Source organism: Ursus arctos, chromosome X, assembly GCF_023065955.2.
Source record: "Ursus arctos isolate Adak ecotype North America chromosome X, UrsArc2.0, whole genome shotgun sequence".
Classification (NCBI taxonomy): Eukaryota; Metazoa; Chordata; class Mammalia; order Carnivora; family Ursidae; genus Ursus; species Ursus arctos.
In genome coordinates this window covers 105,455,860-105,469,385 of record NC_079873.1, presented here as the reverse complement: position 1 = coordinate 105,469,385, position 13,526 = coordinate 105,455,860, and the positions used below count along the sequence as shown (strand labels likewise).

The 13,526-nt window shown below is 38.2% G+C and overlaps 1 protein-coding gene across 1 annotated transcript in view; it reads left to right on the top strand.

The window, feature by feature from the left end:
• PASD1 (PAS domain containing repressor 1) overlaps positions 1-13,526 on the top strand; it is a 56,802-nt gene that overhangs the window by 20,070 nt on the left and 23,206 nt on the right. The window contains exon 7 of the mRNA XM_057306609.1: positions 1,079-1,161. Coding sequence (XP_057162592.1) covers positions 1,079-1,161 — 83 coding nt within the window. The remainder of the gene's footprint in view (positions 1-1,078; positions 1,162-13,526) is intronic.

The window sequence follows — 13,526 nt, the reverse complement described above, 5'->3', positions numbered from 1 at the left end:
TATGGGAGTGGAGGGGACAAATCAAGAGCCACGGTAACATGATGGAGTGTGACATACAACACATCCAGCTGCCCTGTGAGAGAGGCCTCTGGATCCAGACCAGCTGCAGGACCTCATCCTAGTCACTTCTGTCTTGTAGCTTCAGTTTCTTTTTCTATAAATGGTGAGACTAGAACCTCCTTTTAGGATTGTTGTGAAGAGTGAATAGGATGGCACCTTATGCATGGTAAATACTTGGGAAGGAAGAAAAAGTAAATAATCATCATTATCATTATTATTGTGATCATTAGGATCCAGAGAGGGCAAAAGACCTGCTTTACTTTTCCTCTCTGGTTTAGAATGCGGACTTTGACCACATTTTGAAAACTGTGAAGGACCCCTTTACATTCAGTTGTAGAGCAGTGATGTATATCATCATTTTTTCAGAATTAAGACCGTGAGAAAAGTGGCAGAGAGAAAAGCAATTGAAGGAAATTGCTTGGTCTGACTGCCCCAATCATTATGTCTCTCTGGCAGCTCTCTGGGATTTGAACTCTCATATTTGCCAAGAGAAGGCAGACATCCCATTTTGGGGGGTCACCCCCAAATCTACTCCTCCTGCAAAAAAAAAAAATCTCATTTGGCACACTTCCCTCACCCTAGGCCCCCTCATGGCACAAGGATCCTTATTTGTGATCTACTGCAGTTTTTCTCTGGGTTTCTAGGATATTTGTTCCATATTAGTAGTCACTTTGGAGAACAAATCTTGTGAGCACAGAGGGCTTTTTGAAGGAAGATGTTTTCACAGTTTCACTGTGTAGCACAGTGGGCAGAGCAGTGAACTCAGAATACAACTGGGAGATGGATCTACTTTGATCTTGAATCTACTAGCTGTGCATCTTGGGCCAGATCGTTACATCTCTATAATTCTCAGTTTTCACATCTGTAAAATCACGTGCCTTTCTCACATTTCTATGCAGACTAGCTGTGATACTGGATATGAGATTGCTTCCAAATTTACTACATGCTATACAAATGTGTTGGGTATTTTTACTATATAAGTACATTTTAAGTATCTAAAATGCCAGTTTTTCTGCAGGAACTTTTCACTGTAAAGAAAGCCGGGGAAGAGGTTCTGCTGATACAAGACTCAGATGAGGAACATGCATCTCCAGAGCGCAGGTGAGAGGCTAATGTTGAAGTAAGTGATGGAGACCTAGGGCTCCATTTTGTTTCATTGGACAAAACTGAAATGAGAGAAATAATATCTACAAATATTTTTCCTATTAAAATGAAAAAAACAAACACTTGAATCCAGAAGAGCAATCAACTAGGCTGAATTCCTTTGCCCAGCTAATATAAATCTTACTTCTCCAGGTGACTATAAATACGAATAATTGGCTTTTTATTTTTTTAAAAAGGCAGTAGAGCACGCTTAACTGACACAAACATTTAATGACTTTCAAATTAAAACAATGCATTTAAAAGTAGTACTTGATTACTTCTTTTTCTTGAAATACTTTTAAATGGTAAAACAGCAAGTACGCTGGGTGGCGCAGTCGTTAAGCGTCTGCCTTCGGCTCAGGGTGTGATCCCGGTGTTCTGGGATCGAGCCCCACATCAGGTTCCTTTGCTAGGATCCTGCTTCTTCCTCTCCCACTCCCCCTGCCTGTGTTCCCTCTCTCGTTGGCTGTCTCTATCTCTGTCAAATAAATAAATAAAATCTTAAAAAAAAAACAGCAAGTACGCATTGTGGCAACTGCTATTAGGTGTCCCTCTTTTTGTGAATATAATCTGTTTCTTAGCATTTGTTAACCAAGTTTCAAAGAATGGAGGCAGTATTCCATGATTTTGAGTGAGAACAATAAAAATGCATTCCTAACCCACAGGAAAATGCCAGTTGACCAGATATCACTAAAACCCCTTCTTACCTCTATTTAACAATCCACCAAGGATTTCTGCAAAATAAAAATGGTTTGTGATACTATCTAGTTATTTAATAGTTGATAAACTCATTAGTAGGTTTGGCTGTGTGTAGAAAACCATAATACTAGACCCTGTGCAGTGTCGAGTACCAAGAGTGGATTACCTTCTGCATCACAGTGTATATGGATATGTAAATAAATAGGAAAATAATATATTAAAGATGTGCACCACATGCCAATAATACTTAGCAAAATAAAATAAACAAGACAATTTTTCAAGAGGTTTCTTATGATTAAAGACATGTTTGTGTGAGGTCTGGTGGTAAGAGGAAGGAGCTGGAGGCTGTGGTCGCTGTTGCTATTTGGTGGTGGGAGGTGGTAAGGAAGAAAGAGCTGGTGAAGAAATGAGTTAAACAGGAAATGTCTGATATTCATCTGTGTCTGGATCTAAGCAGTGGGGGGAGAATCATCCCTTCCTGGCAGGAGAGTTCAGAGGTGTTTGGCTGTGAACCATTGTCTGAAGCTACACACACAGCATTGGGATGGAAAGCAGAGCTCCCCATGGCAGTCTGTTTGCATTCCATGTGCTTGGTGTCCTACAAGTCTCGCTAACATAAGACTGCATTTGTAATTGTGTGAATGTGACAAGTCTGCTCATGCCAGGATCGCTTGCACCAGCAAAAAAAAAAATTTTTTGTGTGTGGAATCTCAAATTTCTTGTGAATATTCAGCATTGTATTTGTGGTTTGTAGGTGTTGGGGACCGGACCAGTGCATGGCCAAGCTTAAGACTAATAGTCATTTTCTCTCAATGTGCGTTATCACTCCCGGTTTTTCTTGTAATGCTTGTGCTTTTTTAGGCTTTTTAGGCTTGACCGTTTCCTTCATTAGTTTCTCTACTTTATTAGGACACCTTATACTGAATAATCTGGGGAAGAGGATATTTATAAAACACAACATGTTTAAACAACATGAACTCAAGACACTCTTCTATCAGGAGAATATCTGAGATACAGTAACAGCAAAACACATGGGTAATGAATTTTCTATCAATCAGCAGATCATTATAGCAAATATTCAAACAGTGAGAGTTCAGAGAGTGAGGAAACCTACATTTTACTTTTAAGTAGAGTTTAATTGGATGAAAAATATTCTGATGCAGAAGCGAGCCAGCTACCACATCAATGCCACTGATCTAAATAGAATATAAAATAAGTGTTTTCTTAGGCTTAAAACCATTTCTAATACTGTAAGAAATTATCATTCCAGTGTGTATGAATGCACTAATAGTTTTATATGTTCTCTACTTACATAAAATATTACTAAAGTTCCTTCAAAAATTATGCAATGGATTATTTATCATGTAGACAGTAAGATGGAAAAATGACACTTAGGACAGAGCTGATGGATCTGACGAAAAAATTCTGTTTAATTCCAGCCCCCCCATCCCTTTCATATCCCTCCCCTCTCCTCCAGCACCATGGTCACTGCTCTGCTCTCAGCCACCTCAGCTCTCACATGATGGATTGTTGGTGGACCTGGTTCGTCCACTATATTGAGGTCTGTAAGGGAGGACCTGTCAGCCTTGTCCCTGTCTGGCACAGAGCCTCACATTGAGTAAGCAGAAAACAAACATCTACTCAGGGACCGGCTGATTGATTGATCCTATCAAAATGATAATCCATTCCATGCCATGAGACCTCTCAAACATAATGCAATATTGTTATAAATCGGTGCAAACTAGTATTCCTTTATTTTTGTCATAGACTTGTTCCTTGTCCTCAGATATTTTTAAATAATAAGAAGGAGAAGAGATTGTGGCATGTCAGGGTCATAGTTTGCAGTCATTCGTAATCTGGCTCCCATTTTATAGACTGAGGGATGGTTAGAAAAGTAATCAGGTGCAGAAGTCATAAGGACCATAGGGACAAAAGTGCTTCTGGATTTTTTTTTTTTTTTTGGTAATTCTACATGTTCTTTGAAAGGTAAGAAGCATTTTGCTAAGAGGCTTGAAAGCTTTTGTCTGTACTTATGAAAGAAACACAAAGAGGGGAATTTGAGATGTTTAGAATAAAGAGTCTGTTTCCATGGAGGATATCTTGTCCTTGCATGTTTCAGATTTGAGGCTAAACAACCTTTCATTTCAGGAGGGGACTCAAGGATTCGGTTATTTTCCATTAAAGCTACAGATGCACTGGAGTGGAAGGTCTTGTTTGCTTGGACCACTGAAGATAGAAAGAAGTAAGAGGTACTCAGAAGTTAGTGAGGTGCAGACCCAAACTGGAATACTGGTTAGCCCTCTCCTATCTGTCTCCTGCTAGAGTCAGAAGGATGTACCTAGCTACTCGTTTAGTTTGGCCAGTGGTATGTAGAGGTAAGGCTCAAATTCCCATCATAGCATCATCTCAGTACAAATGCATTCTGTACCTTATCTTTCACGATAGGATTTCATGTTTATTAACTTATAAACAAATCTATAAGGTAGATTTTAGACCTGTCGGACTACAGTCATAGAGGATATACAATTTGCCCAAACTCACACAGATAGTTGCACAGTAGAGCTGGAATTGGGACCCAGATTTTCTTTGGGCTCATTCCTGTCAGGACATGAGTTTCAGGAGCTGTGGCTAGTATGGGATTCCAAGGAGAAAACTCAAAAGAGTAGGAAGTCCTTGACTGGGGACGTTATTGAGAGAAAGCCTATTTTTTCCTTCAGTTTCACCTGAAATGTAGAGGAGAGAAAAATTAATAGGAGACTACGACGATTAACCCTAACACTGTTGATGAAGATAGCATCTTCTCATCCTCAGGTAGAGTAAAGAACACAGGAAAATCAAATGGCAAGCATTTCTAAGGGTTCTGGTAGCTCTTATATTTGCTTGCAGTCCTCAAAAACTGCTACAGTGCTGGAATTGGTCCCTGGGGAGACTCCACCTGTCAGCACTAAAGAAACTGTGTCAGTGAGGAGTTATGTTGTACAAAGGTGGGAAAAGAATTTTATAAAAATGTGTGATGATTCTAATTAGCACACTTTTGTTGTTTGGAGCCTTGGTACTATTCTATACTGACTTCATTCCTCGTGCCCACCCCATCTTGAGCAGGGGAAGAGCCCTGTGCACCATTGTATCACAGGCCGTTAATCGGGTTTCTCTACCACTAAGGAGCTAGCTTGCCAGTCTCATCATTCCAGTCCCAGTGAAACTTATTCATACAGCAAATATTTAGCACCTGCTCAGTGGGAAGTTCTGTTCTAGGCTTTGAGGACACAGCAGTGAATGAAAATCCTTAACTGCCTGGAGCTTACATTCTAGTGAAAGAGAAAGATAATACATAAATCAATAGAACATAGTAGGTTAGATGGTAAGGAGGGCCAAGGGAAAATGTTAAGCAATGAAGAGGATAGGGAAGGTTGTCGGGGGAGGTTACATTCGATTTAGGTTTTGCCATATGCAGTTGACGTTTTTGTCAATAAAAGATGGTGTAATGTTGGCAGTTCCCAGTGGTGTCATGTAATAGGTAGGGTGTCCAGTTCGGCTCTCTACAAGAGACCTTTTCACAGTCAGTCAAGGCTCTCTGCTCTCCCTGTGTAAGTTACTTGGCTGATTCTACTCCCTACTGCCTGCCGTCATCTTTGGCAAATAGTGTGGAGGTCTTGTGGTATAGTACTGGTTAAAAAAAAAAAAAACACATAGGATTGGGATTTTTAAACTACAGTATTTAGGTTTTATTTCTCAGCTTGACCTTTTACAAGTTGTGTGATGTTGGAGAAGCCTCCTTGAGTCTCAGGTTCTTTATCTATAAATAGTAAGGATAATTAGAGCAGAATGTACGTCATAATCAAATCATAAATGAGATCTATCTGCTTTTTTTTCCTTTTTTTTTGATGTAAAGTTCAATGATTCATTGGTTGCGTATAACACCCAGTGCACCATGCAGTACGTGCCCTCCTTACTACCCATCACCAGCCTATCCCATTCCCCCACCCCTCTCCCCTCTGAAGCCCTCAGTTTGTTTCTCAGAGTCCATAGTCTCTCATGCTTCATTCCCCCTTCTGATTACCCCCCTTTCTTTATCCCTTTCTTCTCCTACCGATCTTCCCAGTTCTTATGTTCCATAGATGAGTGAAACAATATAATTGTCTTTCTCTGCTTGACTTATTTCACTCAGCATTATCTCCTCCAGTGCCGTCCATGTTGCAGCAAATGTTGATAAATCATTCTTTTTGATAGCTGAGTAATATTCCATTGTATATATGGACCACATCTTCTTAATCCAGTCATCTGTTGAAGGGCATCTCGGCTCCTTCCACGATTTAGCTATTGTGGACAATGCTGCTATGAACATTGGGGTGCATGTGGCCCTTCTCTTCACTATGTCTGTATCTTTGGGGTAAACACCCTACAGCAAATATCATTCTCAGTGGGGAAAAGCTGGAAGCCTTTCCCTTAAGATCAGGAACACAAGAAGGATGCCCACTCTCACCATTATTATTCAACATAGTACTAGAAGTCCTTGCAACAGCAATCAGACAACAAAAAGGGATAAAAGGTATCCAAATCGGCAAAGAAGAAGTCAAACTGTCTCTCTTTGCAGATGACATGATACTCTATATGGAAAACCCAAAAGAATCCACCCCCAAACTACTAGAAGTTATAGAGCAATTCAGTAATGTGGTGGGATACAAAATCAATGCTCAGAAATCAGTTGCATTTCTATACACGAACAATGAGACTGAAGAAAGAGAAATTAGGGAATCCATTCCATTTACAATAGCACCAAAAATCATACGTTATCTATCTGCTTTGATAAGTAAATGAGATCTGTATGCTTTGTAAAATACTATACAAAGCCAAGTTATTATCAGTTAAGAAGTATTTCCAAAAGTAGAGTAATTATAATTTAAATCTATACTAAATTCTTAACTGAGCTATAATCACATTATTAAGTGCAAAGGGTTACATGTAAACTTGGCTTATGGTCATGATCTGAAGTCTGTGTCTGGTGATTTCCTCAATACTCTTATTTTTCTATTAATTAAAGGTTATTCTCTTTTTCTGTTTAAAGCCAGCACATTTAAACCTCTATTCTTAAGAGATGGTTTTATATCCATTAACATCCAAATTGTTCTCTGCAAAGTGTCCACCTCACCTTGCTGGGTGTGTGTGTGTTGGGGTGGGGGGGTGTTGTGGCCAAGTCTGAACATGATAGAATTCCCAGCTTGGAGGCCACATCTGCTCCAATAACTGCATGCTCTCACACCTGCCTGAGGGACACTCACATGATGACTCCTGGTGCTAACAGATAAGGAAAGGAGTTGGGGCCCATTCCCATGCAGCTGTGTAGTTGTTAGATCTGGAGCCAGCCTCTTGGTTTCATTTAACTTGTCCTGTTGGTATGTACAGGACCTGGTTCTTGAGCACGGCAGCCATTTAAAAAAAAATGAAGAAGAAGAAGCGAGAAGAAGGGGCAGCAGGCTCAGGATTCTGGGTTTTATGTTTCATTGTGTTTATATGACCCCTAGCCCAACCATATTCCATCTTTAGCTACATGACAAATTATTTTGATCATCTCAAAGCATAAAGTCATTAGACTGCCTTATTAGATTTACAACTGATAAGAGCAATTTCATTGTTAATATTTTTTAAAAAGCTCAGAGTAAGGGTCTGTACTCAAACCTCATTGAAGCAACTCTGAAATCACTGAGGGCTTAGATAGTAATGATAAGAAGTCTAATAATAAATATCAAAGTTTAGAAAAACTGGGAACAAATTATCTGAGTATTAGCCTATTTTATGAAAAGTAGTTTTGGGGAATATACTGGCAGCTGCTTGTTCTGCTCAGACAGTTAACAATGTAATATTTTCTCTCTTCATGGTGTTCATTTGTCATCCTGTAATGAAGATGTCAGGCTGGGTATTAGGATCTGAGGTAGTGGACAGGATCTGGCTCTCTTTCAACCTAATGCTTTTTGCTCTACCTTTTTGTATCGCAGAATATTCTTTTGCTTTAGCTCTGTTAAACTTTTCTGTTAACTTTTGAACTTTTATTTGAATATTGGCAGGAACTACTGTATGTGTCCTCCTCTACCTGTACTCACAACTATTGAAATTTTGCTGTGTTTGCTTTATCATTATTTTCTCTCCTTCTCCTCTGCCACACTCATTATTTATTTATTCACTTGTTTATTCACTGGATTATAGTATTTTTCTACTATTATTTATTTCAATGCTCAGATTGTCCCAGAATCGACCCATGGCGGCCCCTTTAACCTGGCTCTTGTGTCTTTTGGACGCTCCTCAACATTCTTGGAGCATTCCTTACTTTCTGGCACTAATGATGTTCCAGGTTAATTTTGTTTTTTTCTCTGCCTTAGCCATGAAATCAGCTGGTTCTCTAAGCCTTAGTCAAAAGAACCCTGGCTTCTTAAGTGCAGATATTTAGAAGCCAAGATCTGGGTGCTAGTTGTGCTCCTTGTTACTGGCTTGTGACTACTTATAGTGCTTTCAGAACTAGGAAACAAATCCACACACACATAGGCATAAAGATCTATATCTCTATTTATTTCCTTGTCTACACATCTCTGTGTATGTGTACCGTGGTATATATGTGTATATAAAATAATACAAACCATGAATTCATATGGATGCCTCCAATTCTAAACCAACACCGCAAGGTTCATTCTGGTCCTCCCGTTTCCATTTATCAACACTAATGCAATAGTCAGATAGGCCTGACCTCATTATCCACAATATATTTGCTTATTAGCTCAAGTCTAGAATACACAGAAAGGAGTTTGAGGGTTGCCAACTCACAGCATTGAGCAACTTCCTCATTCGAGTTCATATTGTTTTTGTTTTTAAGGTAAAATTTATATATAATAAAATGCACAGATCTTAATTCTGTTATTCCATGAGATTGGACAAATGCATAAACACATGTGACCCATATTCCTGTCAAGACATACAATATTTTCAACACACAGTGCCATTTCCCTGTTATCCCCCCACCTAGAGGCAACCACTATTTTGATGTTTTTCAGTATAGATTTTTTTCCTTTACGAGAACTTCATAAAAATGAAGCCATTTAATATATACTCTGTTGAGTCTACTCTCTTAAAACTCAGTATAATGTTCCTGAGATTCATCCTGTCATATGTATCAGTCATTCATTCCTTTTTGCTGTCGAGGAGTATTCTAGTCTGTGGATATGCCACAATTTGTCAGGCATTTTCCTTTGATGGACATTTATTTCTAACTTTTGGTTAATACAAATAGAGCTGCAGTGAACATTCTTTTACAAGTCTTTTTGTGGACTTATGTTTTCATTTTTAAATTGTTAAACAATTTATTTATTAAATTGTACAGTGAAATTGATTTATTTTTTCTTGGTGTACAGTTCTATCATTTTAATAGATTCGTGTAACCATGACCATAGTCAGCATAAAGAACAGTTCTGCCACCCCAAAAAACTTCCTGGTGCTGTCCATTTATAGTCACCCGTACTTCACCTCACCCTCAACCCGTCAACCGCTGATTTATTCTGCATCCGTATAGTTTTGTCTTTTTGAGAATGTTCTATAAATAGAGTCATACAATATACAATCTTTAGAAATGGGCTTTTTTCCCCTTGGCATAATTCCTTTGCTGTTGCATGCATCAATAACTTTTTTTTGCTCAGTTGCATTTCACTGTATGGATGTACCATGGCTTATTCATTCACCTGTTGAAGCACATATGGGTTGTTGCCATTTTGGGGGAAACCTGCTATAAACATTCATATACAAGTTTTTGGTGGACATCAGTTTTCATTTCATTGCTCTAGGGTATACAATTACGGCATTAATTAGCATTCCCCTAATGACTAAAGATGTTGAGCACTTTTTTATCGTTTGAATATTCAGATGCTTTGCTTATTTTTAAAACAATGTTGCTTACTTTCATACTATTGAGTTTTGAAAATATTTGTATATTCCACATACAAGTCTTTTGTCAGATATTCGATGTGTAGGTACTTTCTCTAGTTTGTAGCTTCTTTTTTCATTCTCTTAACAGTGTCTTTTGCAGAACAAAAGTTTTTAATTTTATTAATTTTTTAAAAAGATTATTTATGTATTTATTTTTGCGAGAGAGAGAGAGCGCGCGCACATGCAAGCATGTGCGTGGGAGAGGGGCAGAGGGAGAAGCAAGACTCCCTGCTGAGCAGGGAACCCCCCCCCAACCATGCGGGGCTGTATCCCAGGACCCCGGGACCATGACTTGAGCTGAAGGCAGACGCTTAAACAACTGAGCCACCCAGGCGCCCCACGAGTTTTTAATTTTAAAGAAAGATAGTTTTACCATTTTTTTTTCTTTGATGGATTGTGGCTTTGGTGACTTGTCCAAGAATTTATCACCAAATCACAGATCACAAAACTGAAAGTTTTATAGTTCTGGGTTTAAGGGTTGTATCTATGATCCATTCTGAATTAATATTTTTATAACACGTGGGGTTTAGGTTTAGGTCAAAGTTCATATTCTTTGGCATATGGATGTCCGATTGTTCCAAAACCATTTGTTAAAATACGATCTTGTGCCTCTCCTGCTCAAAACCACACAGAGCTGGTCTTAGTATAGTCTCTTGTCTGATTTATGATTCTCTCCCAAAATGAATTTTCCCCAAATACATGATGGAGAACTGTGTAGCTTTGACACTCGGTCTGCCTGTGAATGTTAGCAGTGTTAGCAGCTGGCACCGAGGCTGAGGTCTAGGCAAGTTCCAGTGGCTCACTAACCGACACTATATGTCGCCTTTTCTATGTTTGAAAACGGGGCAGACTGCAGAACACTAATTAGATTCTAAAGGTGCTTTCTTGTTTACTTAATGTTTTCACGCTGGTCAGAAGAGGCCAATAACAGCAGTGTTCTTTTCAAGATGATAAAACCTTGAATTTTTTTTCTTTTGGTTATTGATGACTGACCATGTTTTCATAGCAATAGGGCTTTTGTTTACTTGGTGTTTGCTTTCTTTTCATTCTTTGACAGCAGGGCATTGCTTATTGTAAGTTACTTGCCCTTCGAGGTACAGGGGACATCAGGCTATGGCTTTTACCATGTTGAAGATTTGTATGTACTTTCTAAATGTTATGAATGTTCTGCATTTCTTGTTTTTCTCTTCTGGTGAGGAAATACCACTGAGTGGTGTTAGATGTTTTTCCTCTTTTGATGTGTTTGTGGAAAACTGGTGTAGCCAAGAAAGCACATTACAGAAGTTCAGACTGGCCCTTTAGAGAGTGATGTTTTCTATGAAATGGATAAAAAAATCCTTTGATGGAAATTTTCCCATTTGGACTCCATCCTTAGTAAAACACTAAAATATAGGATGGTCAGAGCATTTGACTTTTGTTCCTTTTTAGTTATGTATCAGCAGTGATAGGAAACAAGTCTGTTAACATATCACTAAAACAATGGTTGAGTTTTCTTAGCTATGTGATAAAAGTAATTACGTCCCAGATAATTTTTATAGGGACCCCGTATTTTAAACATTTGAAACTCAACATTTTGTTCTAAATCTTCATATTCTAATATGTAAAATCATCTGAACTTCCTGTATGATGTAGGTTTGGTAACACAGCAGCTTAGATATATTAACTTCATATGTCAGCTGTTTATCAAATATATATCAGCCCACACAAAGAATATGATTTTAAAAGCCACAAGAATCTACGTCCAGCAGGAAGAAAGGAAGATACCATTGGTACATATGGCTTAGAGACCCTAAGTCATCCTCTCAGGAGCACCATTACTCTTGGCACTTTGGTCAAGGAGCAGTGAGGAGTGCAGGGCTCGGTGTAGGGAATCTGAGAGGAGAAGAACCAAGTATTTCCCAAGCCATCTTATTTCATTTTCTGCCTACCTCCCCTCACACACACTCACATACAAACACACACACCCCAGACATTTCCCTGCTCTATCCTTTTTGGCCCTGGAGTTATGGGTCAGGAAATACATACTTTTTTTTTTTTTTGCCAGAATTTGTGCTTAAGAACAGCCAGGGTCTTCAATATAAGATAGTCAATAATATAAATTATTCTACTGGAGAAGACTGGATATTCAAACAGCACACTACTTTCATTCAGAGTATCTGAAATATCATACTTTGCCCCTCCCATAAAAAAAAGAAAGAAACATTTTTGAGACTAAAATTGATCATTTAACCCAAAAACCTTTTTCGGAAGCAGAGTATTACTCAGCCATCAGAAAGGATGAATACCCACCATTTGCATCAACATGGATGGAACTGGAGGGCATTATGCTAAGCGAAATAAGTCAAGCAGAGAAAGACAATTATCATATGATTTCTCTCATCTATGGAACATAAGAACTGGGAAGATCGGTAGGAGAAGAAAGGGATAAAGAAAGGGGGGGGGTAATCAGAAGGGGGAATGAAGTATGAGAGACTATGGACTCTGAGAAACAAACTGAGGGCTTCAGAGGGGAGGGAGATGGGGGAATGGGATAGGCTGGTGATGGGTAGTAGGGAGGGCACGTATTGCATGGTGCACTGGGTGTTATACGCAACTAATGAATCATCGCACTTTACATCAAAAACCAGGGATGTACTGTATGGTGACTAACATAATATAATAAAAAGAAAAAAAAGAAATATTTCAACTGCTTATTTTTTCAAATTTTGATATGTCAAAATTCCATAGTCTTTCATTGAGAAAAGTCATGATAAGCTCCAGGTGAATTCACCAGAAACAAATTCTTGGAAAGCTTTCTGCCAAATGATCAATTTGTTCAGTGGCCAAATTGTCAAAAATGAATTCATTCAAAACCTATTCATCGAATGTCCAGTTTACAAAATTTACCCATATTGATTGATCAGAAAGCATGGCTTAAGAAATGAGCTTTTTGAATATATTCCAAGGGTTGATGATAAACAGTTCTCTGAAAAGGACCAGATGGTAAATATTTTAGGCTTTACGGGCTATATAAGGTCTCTATAGCATATTCTTTGCTTGTTTTACAAGTTTTTAAAATAGTAAAAATCATCCCTACCTCATATGAAAATGGGCAGCTTCCAATTTTGGCTCACAGGCTGTAGTTTGACATATATATATATATATATATATATATATATATATATCTTTAAGTTATTTTTAAGTAATCTCCACACCCAGTGTGGGGCTCAAACTTACAACCCCAAGATCAAGAGTCACGTGTTCCACTGGCTGAGCCAGCCAGATGCGCATGAACCCCTTATATATTAAAATAATTTATATCTTTTCATATGAATGTATTATTCTTGATTATATACAGTGGTTACATTCTTAAATATAGTCAGTGGATATATTCTTACTATCAGCATTTTAAGGGGTGTTTCATTTGTTAGAAGTTGAAAGTCACAGAAAGTTTACCATTCTATGAATAAACAACAGTATTTATTCTAGGATTTCATATGAAAGAATTTTAGGTTATTTTAGTGTAGTATTAATCCTGTCAAGAATTCGTTTTCTGTTTTTTTCTGTTTTTTTTTAATGATCTAGAATGTTTTCAGATTTTATAACCATAGACTCATTTACCAAGTTTACCAATTTTCCCAGAACTTTTATCTTTTAAGCGTCAAAGTTCAGTGATTTAG